Raw genomic sequence first — 22,480 nt, forward strand, 5'->3', positions numbered from 1 at the left:
GTTCAACATTATACATGACTTGATGGCGGAGAGGCCAGTTGTGATAGTACAAAGCCAAAAATACTAAGTCTTAAAGTCGGAACTGAAAGTTTTTAAACCATGTAACGTATCCTTGTCTTGATTTTTGCTTTTAAGTACCTTCTGTGTTTACTTTTCATCTCCATTTACGTAAATGGTGCTCCATTTTAATGTAGTAGATCTCAGAGAGTTCACTTAGCAGGGCGCTGGTTTTTATATCATTCCTGCTCCTTTAGACAGTGTTTATAAGCAGGACAGCGTTTTTGTATTCAAACTACAGGAGAGTCAACATGTAGGGGGTGCTTTGCAGCTGTGATATGGTTAATTAATTAAGTTCACTACAGCACTTTTTAATTGCCATTTTTCTTAGAAAATAAATTGGAAGAGCGGAATTGGAGGGAATGCCCTCTCGAAGTAACCTCGTCTTTCTAAAATGTTGACACACGCTTATGCGGCGAAATAGCAGTTTCAGAAATTTGCGGAAACCGCAGTGAAACCTGAGTGAACCTGCGCTGATGGAGTTCAGGGAGTACAATGAACTGCCAATGAATAATCACATACCACGGCATAACTCACGGCACCACTCAGCAGCTGCAGGAGAGACCATAAGCTTAAGGATGGAGACAAGACCGGCTTGACAGATGGCTTGCACTCTGATCACGTCTTGTAACCGTTTAAAGTGCCACGACAAGTTGTCATAGCATGTGAGCATCAGGCTATGGTTCTTGTACTTAGTGTACTCAATGCACACAGTTTCACCTTGATTTCACTGTGGTTTCTGCGAATTTGGAAGGCTGCTATTTCGTCGTATAAGCGTGTTTTGAAATACTCGAAAGACAGGGTGACTGAGACAACACTGTTTCCATTTCCTCATGCACAGCACATTGAAGGAATGGCTCGCTTCTTGAGTGATGCGTTTGTGCAGCTTTTGTGCATGCATTTGTGCCAACCAACTTTGTCAATAAAGGCATATGTATCCACTGTCTATACTTTCATTATATTGTGCATGATACACAGGCAGGCAGTGTATATGCGTGCGAAGCATGTTTTTGCACACAGCATTTCTATTGCATGTGCTGCTTGTCACAAAAGTGAAAATACGAGCGCACAGCAGCTGCATGAGCTTGTATTATACGTGATCTTATTGGGGGTATTCTCTCCAGAACACCCTTTCCCCAAAATATGTTTTCAATGGATGATGCCCCTAATAAAAGTGTCGTTCTTTAAAGCACCTATTGTAGGAGTGCTTCCTATAAAATATCATTTTGTAATGGGTGTATTAAAATACACCAGCCTCTGTGGTGTGAAAAAGGAGTCAGTTATAGGACAACCAATTTACTCAAAAAAGGTGTAAACCAATTTACTGTCTGATAACAACATCAGCGAACTGTTGTTACTCCTCAACGAATATTGCCAAGAGCAAAGTGCTTTCGAGGCGCTCAAGGCACGTCTGCAAGAGAAACCAACATTGTCTCTCTATTCACCCACAGCTAGAACGGAAGTTCACACTGGTGCCTCAAGCCAAGGCCTGGCAGTAGCCCCGCAGCAAGAGCAAGATGGCGGAAAACTCCACTCAGTTACCTTCGTAAGCCGGAGAACTACAAGGGACGAAGAGAAGTCCTACGAACTCGATGCATTGGTAATGGTCTGGACAGTAGACAAGCTACGACCCTATCTACTAGGTGTGGACTTCACAGTCGCCACCAATTGCAACTCCCACCGCACGGCGTTTACGAAGAAGCATACTGTCCCACGAATCGGACGTTGGTATCTCCGCCTGCAGGAATATCATTTCAACGTCGAGCACCGACACGGGGAAAAATTAGTCACGTGGACGCTTTGAGCAGAGCTCCTGTGTTCGAGGCCGAACAAACGGACGTAGTGAACGGGGTACATATTTTTGTTACATCGCTGACAACAGATGATTCGTTGGCCGCCTCTCAGCGTACCGACCCGTACATACTGAAGCTCAAGGAAGCACTAAACAGCTCTGAGCTAACAAAGGAGATATTGCACATTAAGCGGGAATTTCAACTGAAGGACGGAAGCGTTTTTCGAACGGACACCATTAAAAATAATCTTTCAAAAATAAACGGGTAAGTACCCACTGTTAAAAATAAATCTCCCAGAATATACGCTTAAAAATAAACACACAAAAATAATCGGCGAAATATCCCCGTTTAAATATAAATGCTAAGGAATCCACGGTTAAGAATATATCGTTAAAAATAAATCGTTTCAGAATCCCCGCAAATCCACCTTACAGTTGCTAGAGTCATGTGGTATGGCCCAAATCAAGGTGAACTGCAAGCAAGGGGCTTAACCTAACCTCACAGGACCAAACTAGCCTAAACTATCCCAAACTAACCGAAACCAAACTAAACTAACCTAACATAACATGATATCACCCGGCGTAAATTGCAATCAGACCTCCTCCGTGCTAGATGGTGAGGGGATTTTGAAACAGTTTATTTTTAATGGTGGATTATTAAACGGTGATCTCTAAGCGGGGATAGTAAGCGGTTTATTTTAGGAGATATATTTTTAACCCTGTATTTTTAAGCGGATTATTCTTGAATGTTTTATTCTTAAACGTTTATTCTTAATGGTGGATTTCGCCCCCCCCCCCCCATGCGTCGATACGTAAAAAGGTACATTGCTTCCTGCCTCGAGTGCTTCTATCACAGACACTCGTCACGGAAACGACCAAGATAACTGCATAGTATCGACAAGATCGGAGAGCCCTTCCACACTGTATATATGGACCACCTTGGACCTTTCGTGAGAAGCAAACGAGGCAACGCCTATGTCATCGTCGTCGTAGATGCCTCCACGAAGTTCGTTATTCTAAAGGCAGTTCGCAACACAAGTGCGATCCTACCCAAAAGGGTTATATGGGTTTAGATAATACAAGAAATGTGCTTATTACATGGCACAGAAAATTGTGTGCGCAGTGTGGTACTAATGTACGCATTATAATCTGTTACCGTAATGTAACGGTGTACAATTCGACGTCGTCAGGCTTCAAAATGTATGTGCATATTTTTTTATAAGTGCGTACAACTTGTACATAGTACATAGGGTCTGACCTTCCGGTTAAAAGCCTCTCCCGTATTTGGCGTGGAGGGGGCGATTTTTTTAAACCTAATTCGTGGTGAAATTGGGCGCTGTTGACAGGTTAAGTTGTTATCCGGTTGTTTTATTTATGTTCGGCAAGTGGCACGCAGTTAATGGTGCGTTTATAGGTGAAGCATGCGTCCTTTGCGCATTATAATAACAACAACGTGTTGACGCATCAGATGTGCTTGATGTGGTTCGTTGCTGCACTCATATAATATTTACATCAGGCATGCCTACAGAGGGCTACAAAATAGTGTGATATGTGGTTGGAATTCGGGGAGAAATCAGATTTAACCCGAATTGTTCGGAAACTGACTCGGATGAAAAAATCAGTGGCAATTTAGCGGTAAATGCGAGAGAAATGCGTTACCATTAAGCGCCTTTTCCGTTCGACACTTGACTTGCGGTTATGAACTTCCGGTCTAACCTAACTTTCCGTAGTCCACCCACGGTCTATACTTGACATCCGGTTCTACACTTTCAATTACTCTTGGTAAGTCAATTAATTAACCTTAATTAGCTTCAATTTCTTTGAATTGACTCTTTAATTGCCGGAGGTAACCGCAAGTTACCTGAGGTAATCTTGAATTGCATTTAATTCCCTTTAATTACGTTTACTTGCTTAATTACTCTCAATTTCCGTTTAATTGAAGTTATTTACCTGCGGTAATCTATAATTTCATTTAATATTTCTCTTCCTATGATTCCGTCGTGTGGCGTAATTGCCACTGGCTGTGGACTACCACTGCCTCTGGCTGTGGAGGACTGCAGAGACTGCATAGACACCTGTTGTTTTCGAGGTGAACAAATGTCAAGTATCTCAGTCGGGGAGTTGCTCTGGACACAATGAACACCAACAACAATAAATGAATGGAGGAAAAGCGACGATGACATGCATGATGAACAATGCGAGCATTAAACTTGCCTAAAATTCGTCCCGTAGGTCACCTTGAATAACAATGCCTCTATCGTCGGTAGCGTGTAGCGGCAAGGGATCCGTATGGATGCGTCAGATCCGGATGGATGCCCCTGTGGTGTTTGCATCCATGCGGTGTATAGATCCGTTGATGATTATCCATATAGATAGTGATTATCCATATAGATAATCACCGACTAACCCAAAGTCACTTTGCAACGACGAGAAATCATTTTTACTTTCCAACTCAGACATGCTTGCATATCTGCGCTCCGCGCCTTCCGAACGGCTGACGCCCAGACGACTCGCATTCTCCAAAAGCGTGCCCTCATTGATCGGTTACAGAATAACGTTTTCTCGTCTTTCCAGAGAGGGACTTCCGCCATGCTCAAAATATCCGGCGTCTGCTCTTGCGATGTATTTGGTCGAATTGCACGGAAATGAGAGCAGTAATTTGCACAGATTTTCGTTTCCGTGGTCAGCGATCAAAGACGCATACAATTGTACTAGTTTCGGAATCGATGGGGACGAAAGCGACCGCCTGTGAGCGAATATGCCAAGAACGCGTACTTTCCGTGCGTCGTGGCAATCCCACGAAGGCTGTCATCGCAGGATATTGCACGCAGTATAAAGGGTAGTAACAGTAATTTCGCTTCGATATTTTATAATTTTTTGTGTAATAATATTTCCTGCTGCAATAGTGCGCATAGAGCCAGTTCTAAGCCTAGATATATTACCCGAAAAAGCCAACGTGGGTCCTTGAAAAATTCAATTCGCAAGTTCTCTGTACTAACCCTACACACACATGTTGTAGAATGCTGCAGAAAAGTTTACAGAACACTGCGCGGCGTTATTTCAAGAGCCAGGATTACCCTGAACCTATTCCCAGTAAACAATATATGTCTCAGAAACGTCCACACGATATCCCACTTGGGATTTTGGGATATCCCAGGGACTAGGCTGAATAGCCCGTTGACGTCTCTGGGACAGACAGAGGACCCGTATTTCTTCCACATTTGCTGATCCAGGGAAGGTTCCAGGAATGTCTGTCAGGGATATTTGGACATATAGAGGACATATACAGGACGTATTATTATTATTGTATTTTGTAGCTTTTTTTTGCAATTTTTACTTATTCTACGGAAAATACTGCTCTGCAACAGAGAACACCGTACCAACGAACTCCTGTTTATTGAACACAAACCAAGTACAGTGATGTTACATTCACTGTAAGAAACGCTCTTTCTAATAGTACAAAATATGATATTACAACATAAATAGGCTAATTATTAACAATATAGGGTGACACGGATAAGACGCATAATAAGACAATAATGGTCATAATAATAATAATCACGTGATTGCTACGCCACTTCGCAACCGTGATCCCTGAAAGATAATCAATAACATAGTTAATTCCATCTATTGGGATAGCAGCTCAAACACTGCCATAAATAGGCGTAAAGAACAGACACTCTGCAAAAAGTGGGAACAAATGCAAGACAGTGACTTACCGCAGTTTCTCTTGCAGTACAGATGGTTACATGCGGAAGCAGCCTAATCACTGGCAGACCCAAGCGACGTCTTCCGGTTTATGCCTGGCTCTTCAGTGTTGTAGAGACACCAGTAATTTTACACATGTGTGAGGCTATCCATGGTTGTGTGTGGATACTGTAAAACAGTCATGGTTTATTAATCTAGAGTCACATCGCGTCCATGTGACATTTAAGAAAGATAAGCGGTCATGCAAATACAAGGAACTTTGAAAAACAGTGCAGTCGAACGTGAAAACATAACTGCTATGCCTTATATGAAAGACAACTGTAGCTGAGCCAAGCTTATCTACTAGCAGGCTGCGCATAGGTAATAGAATTTGCTTCACCATTGCTTTGATCATTCCCAATCAAATCCTGAATCAAAGAGATGTGAAGAATTGGACTTGCACTTTGTAGCTGTACACACACAATCTCACTAAGTTCTGCCGTTCGCATGAGTTCGTCAGTGGTACGCACCAGACTCTGCAGGTAAAGCAAACTACAGCTGTTTACTCAGATACAAAGCTGTCATTGCTCCACACATCTACAACATGTGATTGTTGAAAAAAAAAAAACAACGCACAAATCTTAAGTGAGGCAAAAGGAAGAACGAACTCACCTTATCTGCAAAGCCGGAGAACAAAGGAACGCTAGCTCTCGCACACCACGACAATCGTTGTTATGCACAACGTAGTTGTTCTACGTACTGGCCAGTACTGCCTCGATGCTCCCGAGATTCCAGTACAAAATACGCATGATGCTGAGGTTCCCAAGACCCTTCCGTGTAACATGTCATATCCTACCGAACCGCTACGACGACGCGCCTCGCCTGATTGAAACGGCTGTTGGGGATGTCGATGGCGATGAGGCAGACGTCGTTACGCTTCGGCTCGCGCTTGTTGGGAACTTCATTCTTGTTATATCCCTCAACATACGTGACCGATCATTATAATTCCCGTGAAAAAGGTAAAATATGTTTTTTTCTCTCTCTCTTTTGTTTATTGACTATGGTGCGATACGTGATGAGTCGTTACATATATGATTAGAAAAGGTATGGATATGAGGGTATAAAATCAATATTGTTATTATGAGGAAAAAGTGAGAAATTGCCACGTCTGAGAATGCTGGAAATGGCTGTTATCGACACAATAAATCCTTGTAAGGTAAAGAAATGTCATTGTTGTGATATTCGTAGTATATCCACAGAATATTCACTGGGGGATATTTGTGACGTCTCATGGTGGATATACAGCGGACGTTGTGAGGATACGCGTGACATCTGTGACATGTGAGACCGATTTGGGAGGTCTGTGGGATATTGATGGTTTGCTGGGTTACAGCCATCATAAGAGCCCACAAGGGCGTTGAGTGCTCCACCCCTGTGAATGAATGCACTGTCCGCGTCCTTCCTGTACCAGGGTATCGCCGTGGGAGAGAATGGTGACGCACCCGTGTTAGGTCATGCACGAATATATATACTTGAAGGACATTTGAATATCCGTTGAGACCAAGCGCCTTATCACAGACCATTAACTTTGCCGAAGCAAGGAAACAAAACACCTGTCACGCGTTTGTTACGAGAAAGGAACTGCACACTTCTTGAGAACACGGATTGAGCTCTACTGAAAATAATTGAGCAATTTAGAACGGCATTATGCCCTTTTCCAAGCGAAATGCAGGAAACGTCAATCTGATTTCCGCACAACACAGGGCTACTCACTCGTCCCTGTTTCTATTTCCTTTATAAGTGCGTTTCTAACTATCATTACATTCGTGCTCGTGCTAGTGTCTTCGGGTATAAGGTGACGCCAACCTCAAGGTTCATTGTTATTTGTATTTGCTCCGTTAACTATGTTGCTGGATAACTGTGCCTGCGTGCTTGCGCTTACAATACTAGCCACGGTGTCATGCACTGGTGAGTACCGGTTTTAGCAACGTCTACTCTGCCACACGAATGAAAGGGATAGTTGTCATATTTGTGACTTTCCTGGCTGGCCTCAGTAATCCGCGGGCACATCTTCAGGCCGTGCCGCGCAAAACCTCAATCGCGAAACAGCGATCCACCACAACAGCTTGTGCGTTCCGTTGCGTGGCGTTTGCAAACTTACAAGAACGATACCGCGTGTTATGTGTGTTTTTCTGCCTCAGATGCCGTCGCTGTTAAATAATATATCCTCCTTGTATTAAATAGTAACCAACAGACGCCCAGTAAACCAGGAATATCCCAGGTACGTCCCACAAAGGTCGCACACATCGCATATGTCCGCCACGTCTATGCGACGTTACCTGTACGTCCACGATATGATTTCGAAAAGTGTCTTACTTTTTATATCGCTGCGACATCTCGTAGATGTAAAAAGAAAGGAGCAAGCGCGCGGTATTTTTGGGTTCACTACTTTATTTATCAAGTAATCACACTATAGACGGTAGCTTGAGTTAAAAACACGATATTTGCGAGGATGGGGTGTCAGGAACGTTTTCAGGTACACGCTGACGTTGTTTGCACACTCACAAGTTAGCTGCAAAGACGTTGTCACGGTTGCAACCGTGATATGCCGCTACACATGCTGGACGTATTCAAACAATTCGTATTACAGTATATGATCGCTCTGGTATCTCTTGAAATCCGCGTACGCGATGGAGGGGCCAAAAATGGGGGCCTGCCTCTCATACGATGAAGGGTCAAAGAAAAGTCAAGGAAGTCACATTTAATAACGCGGGGTCCGCATTGGTATTGCATTATGGCCGAAAGGTCGCTGGGCACCCCGGTGGGGTGTGCTGCCAAAAGTAGATGCCTTTTTGTTTAATTAGTATGTGCAGCATTCAGTTGCTATAGTAATCAATCACTATCAAACAATTTCAAATTGATTCAACACAAAAATAGCATAAATTTTAAAATATCCCTGGAACATCCACATATCCAGAATAGATGTCTATGCGACTGTTCTGGGATGTGAAAACAGTAGGAATCTGGCAGTCGCATGGATGTACTTTCTACGTAAACGGGCTCTCTGTGAATCTCCCATGGATATCCAAACATCCAATTTACGATATCGCAAGGATGTACCTGGGATGTATGTGGTTTGCTGCACGCATTATTTTGCCTGAAAAGTGAAACACGCCATACTGGCGGTATAGTCTTCGTACAGCATGAGAAACAAAGTTGCTATGAGTGCTTCGTTTTCTAAATATTTAACATACTGTGTTCTATGATGATGAGCGTATTGTATCGTTGTGTGTATGATGTGTCGTGATACACTCTAAAAAATAAAGTAATTTGAGTCATTTTCAAGGATCGGATGAATTGTCATCCACATACATTGGTCCCTTTCGAAACAAATGCACGGAAGGTTAAAAAACTGTTTGCGGTTATGGGGAGTAAATTTCAATGGTGAACTAAAGTGGGAAGTAATTGTAGTCCAAGGACCTGCAGTTGTTTTTCAGGTTACTCAATTCTTTTCTCAAAACTGTGGTCGCAGCGATCCACTCGCTTAATTACGAGCGTTGTCCTCGCACAGCTTCTCGACAAACTTGCTAGCTGATTTAGAGCATTCTTTACAGCTTTGTTCGCTATGTTCACAGTATAAGAAGTTCTGTTCAGAATATGGTTGATATGCAGTGACACACACAAGCTACTCGTTTTTATTAAATAGATTGTTTATTAAACAATCTGTAAGAGTAGCATGGATGCTGCTTTTGCAAGTGAGTTATACGGCCAGACGGTTATTCTCTTGAAGAGGGTATGCAACTACTACAATTTTTGTCTCTGATATTACTTCACTGGGCACTGGATGCAATCTTATCGCTACCCAATTTAATTCATCGTTCAACCAACTTAATCCAACGCCCGTAGTTGCATAATGCGAGTTGTCATTACTGAATGCTTGATGCAAATGCTACACTCTTAGAAATGAACTTCACCGCATAGCACGTTCTTAGCCAACCATAATCTGGAATGACATCGTTATCTGCCGTGATTAGTTGAAAAAGTGGAGGTGTACGCCTTTTTTGTGACAATTATTAACGGCATAAGTATCACAAAAAAGGCGTACGCTTCTCGTTTTCAACAAATCAGGGCAGATAACGTTATCATTTGAGATTATGGTTGGCTAGGAGCATGCTATGCGGTGAAGTTCATTTTTAAGAGTGTAGGATATCATTCATTACTCGTGTCTTTATTAATATTGCTACTTTAAACGTAAAACGGTTATTCGTGGCTGCTGTCTGTCACTATGATTTCATGACCATTTCTATGATACGTCTTTAACTCGCGTTTCTGTGGCTACCACTGGTTCAAACAGTGTCATACGGTTTTTCATGAATACTAGTGGCCATTATGACATTCATGACTATTTTCGTAACGTCTCGCAGCTCGCCTTTCTGTGACTACCCGTCGTTCAAACAGTGATTATAATGACCACCAGTAGTCATAAAACACCACATGGAGAGCCAGGGCTAGTTACAGAAAGCCGAGCTATGAGAGGTACAGTGAAAACAATCGCGAAAGCAACTGTTATTAAGTGTGGATGTCGCCCTCGCCATAGATTTGACCTACGCAGCATAAACATTTGTCAGGCGCGCCTCTCGTAGTTACTGCACCAGCAGGTCCATAACAAATGTCAACAGCAACAACAACAGCCTCCTCATTGCCTGTTAGACCGCAGTGACCTGGAATCTACTGCAGGGATATATGATGACCTTCATCATGTAGACGCCGAACTTGGTGGAGAATGTCTACCACGAAGACTACCACGTGTCTGTCTGACGGCATCATAAGCTCTGTTGACATCCAGGAAAACCGCCATGACAATTTTCTTCTGGCTCTTGGCTTGTTCGACGTACGTGACAAGGTCGGGGACCAAATCCATGGCGCTGCAGTGGCGACGAAAACCTGTCATCTCTGCAGGGAAAGCTCCATGTCCCTCAAGCCATCATTCTAGCCTATGTAGTACCATCTGCTCCATAACTTTACCGAGACAACTTGTCAGGCTGACAGGACGAAAGGAGGAGATATCAGAAGGTTGCTTGTTCGGCTTTAAGAGAGGGACAACTAACGCATCTTTCCAGCTTGCTGGCACTTCACCGTTTCTCCATGACATGTTGTAAACGTGGAGCAGACAGGAAACACCCGCATCACTAAGATTGCGGATGTCCCGATAAGTGATGCCGTCTGCACCTGGTGAGGAGTTGGCACGTGAGAGGCGTACGGCAGCCCAGAATTCGGCAACTGAAAAATCCATGTCCATGACGTCGTTGACCACTGGCTGTCTACCCGCAATGGCTTCTTGGATTGTGGAAGTATAGACATGAAATATTTCAGTATGTGCAGCCTGCGACCTTGCAGAGATACTCTTATCAAAGTCGTGTGCTACGTCAACCTCAGATTTCTTGAGAGACAAAGCGAGCGCACCCAAAGGATTTCTAGGTGAAGGAATATCTTTCAGACTCCGGGCCGCACGTCAAACCTTGGAGACACGAGCAAAAGGCGAGAGACCAACGCCCTCTATCCACTGCCTGCAGTTCCTTCTGGACAAGTCATGCTGCACGCCGTGCTGCTGAAATGTCTTGAAGCAGACATGTTCGTCGAGCTTTTCGTTCATCCTGCACCAGTAATCTATAACAAATGTCACACGCTACAAAGCTCGGAATAACATGAGTCATTAAACCAAATCGCCACTACCAGCTGGGTCAAGTCTCACCTGAAATCTCACTTTGCGCCTCAACAAACGGCCGCTACGACAGGAAATGCCTTGTTCGTGCCGACCGGCAACAGATCGATTACAAAGGGTCATTCGTCCTGCAAGTAAACAGGTGTAATACAAGCTGTCGTCACGGTCAGAAGAAAACATTTCATCCTCCGCACCGCCCATGGCGATCGTCTTTCACTTTGGACGCGCTGATTGTTGCTGTGTAGTCTTGCTGAATGGGGACTAGGGATCAACAGTGGCGTCGGGAACAGTGGTGACGTCACGGAGTAACCGAAATCGGATATGGGTTACCCGTACGTTTAACTAATTTTCTTTGAAACGGGCAAGCTTTGACCATTTATACAGGGTGTTTCACCTAAGGTGATACAAAAATTTCGACTGGGGATGTACTCGCCTGAGGATTGTGGAACTTTCGGCAATTGCCTTCTGCAATCTTTCGCCGCCATAGAGGAAGGCTTTGGACGATTTTTAATCGCGGGAAATTTATTTTTTCAATTGAACTTTGATAATTGCCAAGCGAGCCTCACTTTTTTCTACAGAAGTATAAATTCATCCACGGATTGCAGCAGACCCAACAAAAACTATGCACAGTATCGCAACAGAAATAGTCGAAAAAATTGTGGAAATTCTGCTTCAGCCCCGCCTGCTTGATTGTCGCAACGAAGTGCACGGGAAACGTGCGTCTGGAAGAGAAAGTGTCCCCGCCTTCGTTTGTTTTGCCTCCTTTGTGATAAGATGGTTGTTTCGTTCTCTTTGTGATAAGACGGTTGTCACCAGCATCACGGTCAAAGTGGGGAAAGAAAGGTAAAAGAAGAGACGGGAATACTTCCTTTTATCCCCGCATCTTCCTTGAGCTCTTCTTTGGGAGAATCAAGTAGGCGGGGCTAAAGTAAAATTTTTACAATTTTTTTCTACTATTTCTGTTATGATAATGTGTATAGTTTTTGTTGGGAGTGTGGTTATCCGTGAAGGACTTCATACTTCTCTAAAAAAGTGATATTCGCTTGGCGATTTCCAAAGTTCAATTCAACAAAATAAATTTCCCTCAACTAAAAATTGTCCAAAGCCTTCCTACATGGCGGCAAAAGTTTCCAGAAGGTAATTGCCGAAAGTCGCACAATCCTCCGGCGAGTACGTCGCGTTATAATTTTTGATCACTTTTGGTGAAACACCCTGTATTTTGCGTCGACTATATACCTGTGGAGCACAATCGAATGCAGTCACAATCCGAATACCCTTCGGAGGTTCGGACTGTCCCTTTAAGTTAATGGAACTCTGAAAGCCATCTCAAAAATTTTCCGTTCCGAACGGGTTGTCGAAGGGTTGTGGTTTTCTCTGTACGCGATATTTTTCGTAGAAAAAAGACACTTGAACATCGCCGCGCGCGTTCCCACTCGACTCGCTCCTCCGGGTCAAACGAGGAGGAGAATAAAACTTTATTACGTCATTGGTGACGTAATAAAGTTGAAAGCGGCGACCGCGCTTCTATCCGTGTGAGTGCTGACTGGTTTTCTTTTCTTTCGTTCGATTTTCTTTCCCCCTGCTTTCTCCCTGTCAAGCGATGAATAAGGGATGACCTCGATATTCCTGGTCGTGAAACCCCCGTTCTCGAAATTCATGTTCTGGAAACCAGGAACACCAGGGAAAATGCTGCTTCGTAATATGATATGCCGCGATTGAGAACATAATATCACTATGTAACCACTCAAACTCAGGGGTTTTCGATATGTGTCCGATACCTCTTAGCGAACGAAAGACACATTTTAGAAGCCATTTGGCTTGGTAGTGAGGCCATGTGTGCTTACAGTATTACGGCCGGGTTAGTCAGTTTGCCGTTGTCAGTTTCCCGCGCGCGACATGGGCATTTTATAGTCAGCTAAATTTTACGCTAGTCACGTGTTGTTTCAGTGCGCGCTGATATGTCGGTGAACGCAAACTTAACGGGTGCTCTCGGTCACTATGTGGTGACAAAACAAAAGGCGCCGAGCGAGGATGAACTCAGACTTGCGTGTTTGCGTCGTCCACATTTGTAGTCTGCATCGACCAATTCTCGTTGAGCTCGATGATTGGTAACTTGACCATAAATTGTGGTTGCCTTATGACTCCGTTTGGCTATGTTGGTGTATAACTCAGGCAATGAATGTTCAACGTCTGATGCCACGACGTGCCGTAGACGGCATATTGCGATAGATTTCACTGGATTGTATCTGACAACGTATCGGCAAGAACACTCCTCCAGCTGAATAAGGAATTAACTGAATGGCTAGGAAAATTGCTAGTCGAAGTGACGGGCACTAGTGATCATAGCGAATTAGTGATATAGCGAATATTGATATAGTGACATAGCGAACTGAATTAGTGATCATAGGGATACAGCGATCATTTTGAGGCGTGAACTGAAGCAGCGCTTAGTGCTGCACTGTGTTTATACTTATTGCCGCCAACAACACAACAAACAGTCACCACGATAACGAACAGCATACAAAACACAGACATGAACAGAACAGCGTTCAACTGGCACCTGATGTTTAGTTTCACAATCCACCTACTCCGGAAGGTCGCTTTAGGGAAAACAAGGTCGAGCGGGGAGAGGTTGACCGATTTTTTGTTGACTTTGCTCGGGGAGTTCAATGGGGATGGCCTCCACAATCTCACGGCCTAACCTTGAACAGTGTCTGTAGACAAGTCTTCGGGTACAGTGTACTGCATCTGATAAATCAAAGAAAAAGCAAAAAAAAAAACTTCTTCCACCGTTACGGCGCGGCTCCCAGTGAAAAATAGCAGACGACGTTGCTCCAAACTAATCAGCGGCTCGACTTTTTCGACGTCAAAATGACGCGAGCGGCTCGACGGCTCGTTCCGGGCATTGCCACCGTTGCGCACGGTCGCGGTATTCAAAATCAAATTCAGCGATATTTGTGCACCTGTTGATAGAATCACTTCGCATGGCGCGTTTTAATAAGCTTACGAACCGCTTGGTCCAAAAAAACGGTAGTGGTTAAAGTGCTTTCCGAGCGCCTTTAAAGGGAGAATCCCCATAAGGTCCCTTCGGAGATTTTCGAATATTCGTCACCTTTAGCCATCAACGACCATGTCTGTAAAATATCTCCTTCGAAAACTGAGTCAAACTTGATAAAAATGATTTTCTTCTATGACGCGCTCGGTGACAGGGTAGTGCGAGCCACGAGCGCTTTTCTGCAAGCAACACTGAGCGTGATGTAAGTCACGAGATATCCCGCGCCGTCCGCCTTGCTTTGCTGTGTGTTTTGGCAGTTTTGACGAAGGAAATTTTCCATAGCAATTGTGTTCGTTACGTCGCACACTGATCTTACACCCACCAGGATGGCCGGTAAGACATGCTGTATAATCAGTTGTGGCCAGAGGTCGGCACTTTGGACCGCCGCTCACTCATGCTCACTCACCAGCAACTCGACTCATTGCCCGCTCACTCATGCTCACTCACCGGCAGCTCAGCTCACTGCCCGCTCACTCATACTCACTCACCAGCAGCTCAGCTCATCGCCCGCTCACTCATGCTCACTCACCGGCAGATCAGCTCATCGCCCGCTCACTCATGCTCACTCACCGGCAGCTCAGCTCATCGCCCGATCACTCATGCTCACTCACTGGAAGCTCAGCTCATTGCTCGCTCACTCATCCTCACTCAACGGTAGCTCAGCTCATCGCTCGCTCACTCATGCTCACTCAACGGTAGCTCAGCTCATCGCTCGCTCACTCATGCTCACTCAACGGCAGCTGAGCTCATCCCTCGCCCACTCATGCTCATTCACAGGCAGCTGAGCTCATTGCCCGCTCACTCATGCACACTCACATGTTCATCGCTCGCTCACTCATGCTCACCTTCTTCAGGATGCTCACTCATGCTCACCTGCACAGGAAAACTTGTATTACACGTACGTACGAGGGCCGTGGTCGGAACTCGGGAGATATAGCTCCTGTTGGGGCGGTGGTAATCTTGCGGGATACAGGTTATAGAGTGTGGCGGCCCGGTGACGACGATGACGACGTGCCTCTGCTTCCACGCGCTACGGCGCTGGCACAGCAGTTCTACCGGCACCGTCCTAGCGTGAGGCCACGACCATCTGCCCGCTGGGACATTCCATCATCGCCGCTCAGGACTCATGTATAGGAACACCACCTCCTCTACAGATGGTGACCCGAACAACGAACACCATGTTCGCAATGCAGGACAGAGGAGTAGCAACAAGGGGGGGGGGGCTGAAGCCTTCTCTCGAAACCGCACCTTTGGTAGTACATTTCGGAGAGGTAAGAGAGAGAGAGAAATCCTCCCCTCCCATATAAACCGAATTTTTTTTTTCTCTCTCTGGCTACGCCCTTGGTGCAGGACGCTTATCACCAAAATGTAATGGGCTACACTCTTATGAAAAAGAGAGTCAAAATGAAGTCAAATGGTGCTCGGACACCATCGCCTACGGAGAGGGCGTTGCAGCGACTTCCATGATTGTATTTAATTAAGGGTGTATGCAACAGTGAAGTCCCGTACTTTTATTCATTTGTTAAAATTATCGAGAGACACCTGCAACTAATGATAGAAGAGATGAATGAAGCGTTTTCATCTCAGTTCAGGCAAGCCGGTCCCCTTTGGTCATCCGATTTCGTTGATTCTTTTTTATGCTAAAGCCACACCTCTATGATGAACAGTGCCACTGGTCCGAAACTTGAGATCACAGCAGTTGCCGAGAAAAAAATTGACGAGCGTGCCTGGGTGGCGTCGTGCGCTTCACAGAATCTTCCTCGGGTAGTACTTTGAGGCCGTCTTGTCCACACCACGAACGCGCTAGAGGAGCGCGATTTTTTTGCGCGTTCTACAGATGCCGGACTACCACATAATTTTAAAAAACGGGCATTTCCTCTCACGAACTGTTCTATAAAAAATCGCGAAAACGCTCGTGAGCGCGATTTTGCGCACATTTTAAACTTCTATTACGGAAGAAGTACGCATGAATAACGCATGGTAGGATTACGACCTCTGCACCACATGAAAGATAATTAATTGCTCTTTCCAACGACGTATTACGCATAAATGTGAGTGTTACTAGAGAATAGGTAGAATGAGACGAACCATGCTCCCTCCGTGAAAATATGCGAAGTTCGTAGGTCAATTCCTCAAAAACCCCACCTTTAATTTCGGCAAAAAAAAAATTGCATGGAATCCTGATTATATTACCTTTCCAATGGTGTAAAATTTGGGTATTCTAAAAGTTTAGAACCGAAATGCTAGCGCGCATAAGGAGAGCATGTACAACGCGACCATGCGGTTCCAACTCTGGCCACCCTCCGGCGTTTGTTCTGATCGTCGACTGAGGGAACCTGACTTCCACGTATCTATGCTACACTCCATTTCATCACCTGTTGTGGCTATGATGGAGATTTCATGCCATATCGTATTTCGACTACGGACAGGCTGCAAAGAAGAAACTTTGGTTCAGGTTGCGTGACGCGGGGGCTATACTATTCTCTTTCACCCAAACTTTGTGCCCGCGTCCCATCGCCTTTGCCGGATGTACATACGGATTATAAGTAATAAACAAACCCGCACTGGGGACACCAGACGCCAGACTTCCTAACAAAAATGACCTTGCTGCGGTGTGGACAGGTTCCTTTGGTCGCCGTGTGTGGCCAATAATGCACGGACCTGCCGTCGACGATGCAGCGGTTGAGTGAGGTGTCTGAATAACTTTGGGTTCGTCAGCGTTGGAAGTCGTCTCCATGGCTCGGGACATTTATAGTGAGGAACGTGTGTTTTGTGCTATTATGCACGTCGACATCGGAAAAGGATCCTTCGCCAGAGTGGATTCACAACTGTGTCAAATCTTGACATCGGCGCGCTGAAGGCGCTTTTCGACTCTGAGCGACGTGATGAAGTCAGCGGTGAGGACCAACTATGTAAGAATTGTGCTGCGCACTTTCGTTCAGCAATTAGTGACCTATCGCAGTCCTCGCCCGTTGCTCTATCTGACACAGACTATGTTCAGAGCGAGGACATTATTGAAGAAATTGATAAGAGTATTTCGACGGCAAATATCGACGTAACTCCACTGCGGCAGCCGGCGTCTCTCAAAAGGAAACAAATGCCGTCGTATGCGTCACGGAAACGGAGAGAAGTTGGCGACGCATTGGGCAGGTCAATAAGCCGCAGAATACGTGATGCATATGACGTAGACGAACCGACCACCTCCGGAACAGACTGCACGAGATGTTCTAGCCTTTTGCGCAACATCAGGACCGCTTATCAGAAGTGCACCTCCAATCAACAAAGGTACCAGATTCTTACGCTTCTTCCTGAAAACATGACGAAAAAAGAAATAGTAGGACTGATCCCGGATGCAACGAAATATGTGATAGAAAAATCAAAAAGTCTGAGAGGGAAGCAGGGCGTGTGGGCGATGCCGGACAAGTATGGTGGGCATCCTGTCAGCGAGAACGACGTACAGGTTGCACTCCGGTACTATCTTGAAGACGAAAAGGACTGTTCTGTCCAAAGTCCCAACAAAAAAGACGTAATTCATGTCACCAGAGACTGGAAGAGAGTCGCTGTAGCGCTTTATGACTCGTTCAATACGGGAAACGTTTAGCCTGCTCAAGAGCGCTCATCCGGACATCAATATAGGACTGACGAAGTTGTACACACTTCGGCCTAAGTGGGTTCGCACAGACCCACGTCCGGAACAGTGCGTGTGTTTGTACTGCGCAAACTTTGATTTGATCATCGCGGCCATAAACGGTGCGTCATCCATCCAGCTAAGCAGAGACCAACTGAATGCGATGTCTGTATGTCCCGAGTCACAAAGGACATGCTTTTTGCAAGAGTGTCGCAGTTGTCAAGGGACCAAAAGGATCAACCTACAGAAGCTAAGGATGGACCGTGCCGACGACGTTGATATGGCTCTCTGGGAATCTGGTGACCTCATTAGGAAGACGCTAAAGGCATCGGTATTCCCGAAGGCGGTCAGGAAATGTGCTGCTCTGTACACAAAGCATGAATATATATATAACATACAAAGAAGCGCCATTTGGAACGAGAAGGCCTTCGTGGATCCAAGACATGTCGTCATGCACTTCGATTTTGCAGAAAACTGGAGAGTCAACTTCTCAAGTGAGGTCCAAGGGCGCCATTGGAAGGCGGATCAAATATCCTTATTCACCTGTGTTGCAACCACCATGTCTTCGACAAAAAGTTTCGCAACAGTGAGTGACGACCTATCTCACGATACTGCACATGCCCATCTTCCCTCCAAAACATAACCAAGGCTATACAAGACATCCTGCCCGCGTTTTCCCATGTGATATTCGTGTCCGACAGTGCTGCAGCGCACTTTAAGAACAGGTACCAGCTCTATGAAATGGGGAAAAACAACTTGTTACTGCGATAGATTTTCTCTGCCAGTGGCCATGGAAAAAATGCGTGCGATGGGGTCGGGGGCTCTTTGAAACATATCGCAAGCTTGTATAACTTGCGATGTCCACCTGCTGAAGCTATTCAAACCGCTGAAGATTTTGTGTACGCTCTCAAAAAGAAGGAACACGCCACGGAACTGCTGCACATTCTGTCGGCTCAGGTTGCAGCCTTTCGAAATTCGAAAAAGGATGAATGGGAACTGGTTCGGCCAGTGACAGGTATCCGTTCATGCCATGTGTGGTACAAAGCATCTGAAAGTCATGCAGTATCAGGAGTTCAGCTAGCAAGAACCGCCGAGGACATGTTTGAACCTCGGTCATAGCTGCGTTATTTTCAGCACGTCGAACGATCCGCACACTATGTCTGGCTGGTGATGTTTTCGAGAATGTGCATACAAATCTGTTTTCCAACAGAATCAGTTTGTGATGCCGCTCACACATAGGTGACATTTGTTCCCGATTCCGCTTTCAGAGCTGTGTTTTGTATTTAAAATGTATGTATGGCTCTTTCATGCACTGCAACTATATTTTACTCTTGTTTTAGTGTCTTTCGTAAATTCTCTCTTAAGGTGAACAATAGCAAAGCCAGTCACCAAATAAACCACTCTACCGTCTTGCAATGTTGTATTATTCCTGTACTTCTATGCGTATCAATGTATTAGGCCAGCTGCCCTGCTTCAAGGTAGTTAAATACGGACCACATCTCAAGCGCCTGTCGACAGAAAACAAAAGATTAGAACGAAAGATGGAACCGTCGGGCCGCGTTGTACCTGCTCTCCTCATGCACGTAACATGATAGCAACGTTTGTTCTTTGCACCCTGTCCTTAGTCGAAATACAATATGGCACGAAATGTCCACAGGAGGTGATGAAAGCCAGGTTCCCTTCGTCGACGATCAGTACAAACGCCGGAGGGTGGCTGGACTTGGAACCGCATGGCCGCGTTGTACATGCTCTCCTTATGCGCGCTCGCATTTCGGTTCTAAACTTTTAGAATACACAAATTTTCCACAATTGGAAAGGTAATATAATCAGGATTCCATGCAATTTTTTTTGCCAAAATTAAAGGTGGGGTTTTTGAGGAATTGACCCACGAACTTCGCGTATTTTCACGGAGGGAGCATAGTTCGTCTCATTCTACCTATTCTCCAGTAACACACACATTTATGCGTAATACGTCGTTGGAAAGAGCAATTAATTATCTTTCATGTGGTGCAGAGGTCGTAATTCTACCATGCGTACTTCTTCCGTAATAAAAGTTTAAAATGTGCGCAAAATCGCGCTCACGAGCGTTTTCGCGATTTTTTATAGAACAGTTCGTGAGAGGAAATGCTCTTTTTTTAAAATTGTGTGGTAGTCCGGCATCCGTAGAACGCGCAAAAAAATTCGCGCTCCTCTAGCGCGTTCGTGGTGCGGACGAGACGGCCTCAAAGTACCACCCGAGGAAGATTCTGTGAAGCGCACGACGCCACCCAGGCACGCTCGTCAATTTTTTTCCCGGCAACTGCTGCGATCTCAAGTTTCGGAACAGTGGCACTGTTCATCATAGAGCTGTGGCTTTAGCATAAAAAAGAATCAACGAAATCAGAGGACCAAAGGGGACCGGCTTGCCTGAACTGAGATGAAATCAAGTTGTATTCCTGAAGATCTTGCTCACTCATGCTCACTCAGCTCGCTGTTTGCTCACTCATGCTCACTCAACTCGCCACTTGCTCACTCACTCACTCAACTCGCCGCTGGCTCACTCATGCTCACTCGTCTTCCGCTCAACTCTTTGTTTGCTCACTCATGCTCACTCATCATCCGCTCAACTCCTTGTTTGCTCACTCATGCTCACTCATCCTCTGCTCAATTCTCTGTTTGCTCATTCATGCTCACTCATCCTCTGCTCAGTTCTCTGTTTGCTCACTCATGCTCACTCACTCGTCCCCGGCTGTCCGTTCGCTCACTCATGCTCCGCTCATTTGCCAAAATGAACATGAGTGAGCGTGAGTGAGCATGCTCATGAGTGAGTTTTGCCGAGGTATGGTTGTGGCAACAGGTCGGATACAACAACAGACGTAGCATATTTCCAGTTTCCGACGGACAAACAACGTCGTTTGGAGTGGGAAATGGCGCTGCGCAAAATCAAGTAGAGGAAGACCAGCTCGAGAACATGTTCCCATCATTTTGAGCCAGGAATGTTCGACACGAAAAGGCTGCTCATGCGGGAACTCGGAGTGGCACCTGCGGGCACCTGCGGGAGGCACCGACCGCACGTGCACCTGCAACATGTTTCATGTTACGCGTGCACCCGTGGCACATATACAGGGTGTCCCAGAAAACGTGTCATTGAATTATAATAAAAAAAAAAAAACTACGCCACCTAGAATCATGCGGTCAATAGCATTTGTTCTTATTAGGTTTTTGCCACCTCCTAATGTGAATGTCATGTACTCCAAGTTTAATTATGTAAATTTTTGCGAACTGAACTCGGAAATTTGCCAAGTAAAGGTCACTTTTTTACCCCACCAATATAAAGAGCGTGCCGAATTCACTCAAATTCACGATAATTGACAGTGATATTCACGAGCTATCCCATAGGAAAAAATATCCGAATATCATGCTTTTCGGGGCACCGGACCATAACGCGCGATGACTTTTTGAGCGCAATCGTTATCAGTGCGACGAAAGGAGGCTCCGAAGCCAGCCCACAGAGTGATAGTAGAAAAAGTAAGTTCCTAAAATTGGGAGAGGGAAAGCATTATCCCAGCGATTTTATCTCTTTCTGCTATGTCTGAGAGGGCTGAGTTTCCAACCTCCTTTCGTCGGACTGACAAAGATTGCGCTGAAAAATTCATCGTGCGCTATTCTGTGCGACCTCCGTAGAGCATGATGTTCGGCTATTTTTTCGGATGGGATAGCTCCTGAATATCCCTGTCAATTATCATTAATTTGACGAAATTGAACACGCTCTTCACGTTGGTGGGGTAAAAAAGTGACAGTTGCTAGGCAAATTTCCGACCTAAGCTCGCAAAAATTTACCTAATTAAACTTACGTTACACGACATTCACATGAGGAGGTGGCAAAAACCCAGTAAGAACAAATGCCATTGACCGCATGACTATAGGTGGTGTAGTTTTTTTATTACAATTCAATGACACGTTTTCTGGGACACCCTGTATAAGAATGTGCGACAACCTATTAGAAACTCATCATTAGTTACTTTGAGTTCGACAGTCTTCAGTGCATGGGTCCGAGGCCTCGGTTTCAAGCGACGCGCGCACTGGTACAGGGTCCGTTGAATACGGCGAGCCGTTGTGGTTTATGGTGACGGTCAAGTCATTCTCCTCATTAGAATACACGTCTGACTCGGGCTGAAGTCCCGTGGAGTTCTATTCTGATGCGGTGTCGGTTTCCATGATTGCACATTGAGCGTAACTTGCTTCCTTGTGTCTTCAATGCAACACAACACATGGGAATCACGGCAGACGAATCTCGCGACTGACGTCACGGCGTGTCGCTCCTCGATTCCGATGCCACCGCCTGCTCTCATAGTTTCGGTTTCGCTTTATCGTTTTCGCTGTTTATAAATTATACGCGCACGTTTATACGAAACGGAGGATGTTGTCAGCATCTGGGGGGTGGTCTCTGCTGAAACCAACCTTCACTTAATTTTGAGCACAACCGTTGCGGATCCTCCCTTTAAGGTACTGAGTACTAAGCAAAAAAGTAACTGAGTAGAGTACTAAATGCTAAACCCC

The 22,480-nt window shown here is 45.2% G+C and overlaps 1 protein-coding gene across 2 annotated transcripts in view; it reads left to right on the forward strand.

Moving 5' to 3' along the window:
- Positions 1–7,343: 7,343 nt before the first annotated feature.
- Positions 7,344–22,480, forward strand: part of LOC135373893 (uncharacterized) — a 113,631-nt gene continuing 98,494 nt past the window's right edge. For both annotated transcript variants that reach the window (XM_064606932.1, XM_064606933.1), the window contains exon 1: positions 7,344–7,504. In XM_064606932.1, coding sequence (XP_064463002.1) covers positions 7,441–7,504 — 64 coding nt within the window. In that variant the 5' untranslated portion in view covers positions 7,344–7,440. The remainder of the gene's footprint in view (positions 7,505–22,480) is intronic.

The sequence above is a fragment of the Ornithodoros turicata genome, unplaced genomic scaffold (assembly GCF_037126465.1).
Source record: "Ornithodoros turicata isolate Travis unplaced genomic scaffold, ASM3712646v1 Chromosome34, whole genome shotgun sequence".
Taxonomy (NCBI): Eukaryota; Metazoa; Arthropoda; class Arachnida; order Ixodida; family Argasidae; genus Ornithodoros; species Ornithodoros turicata.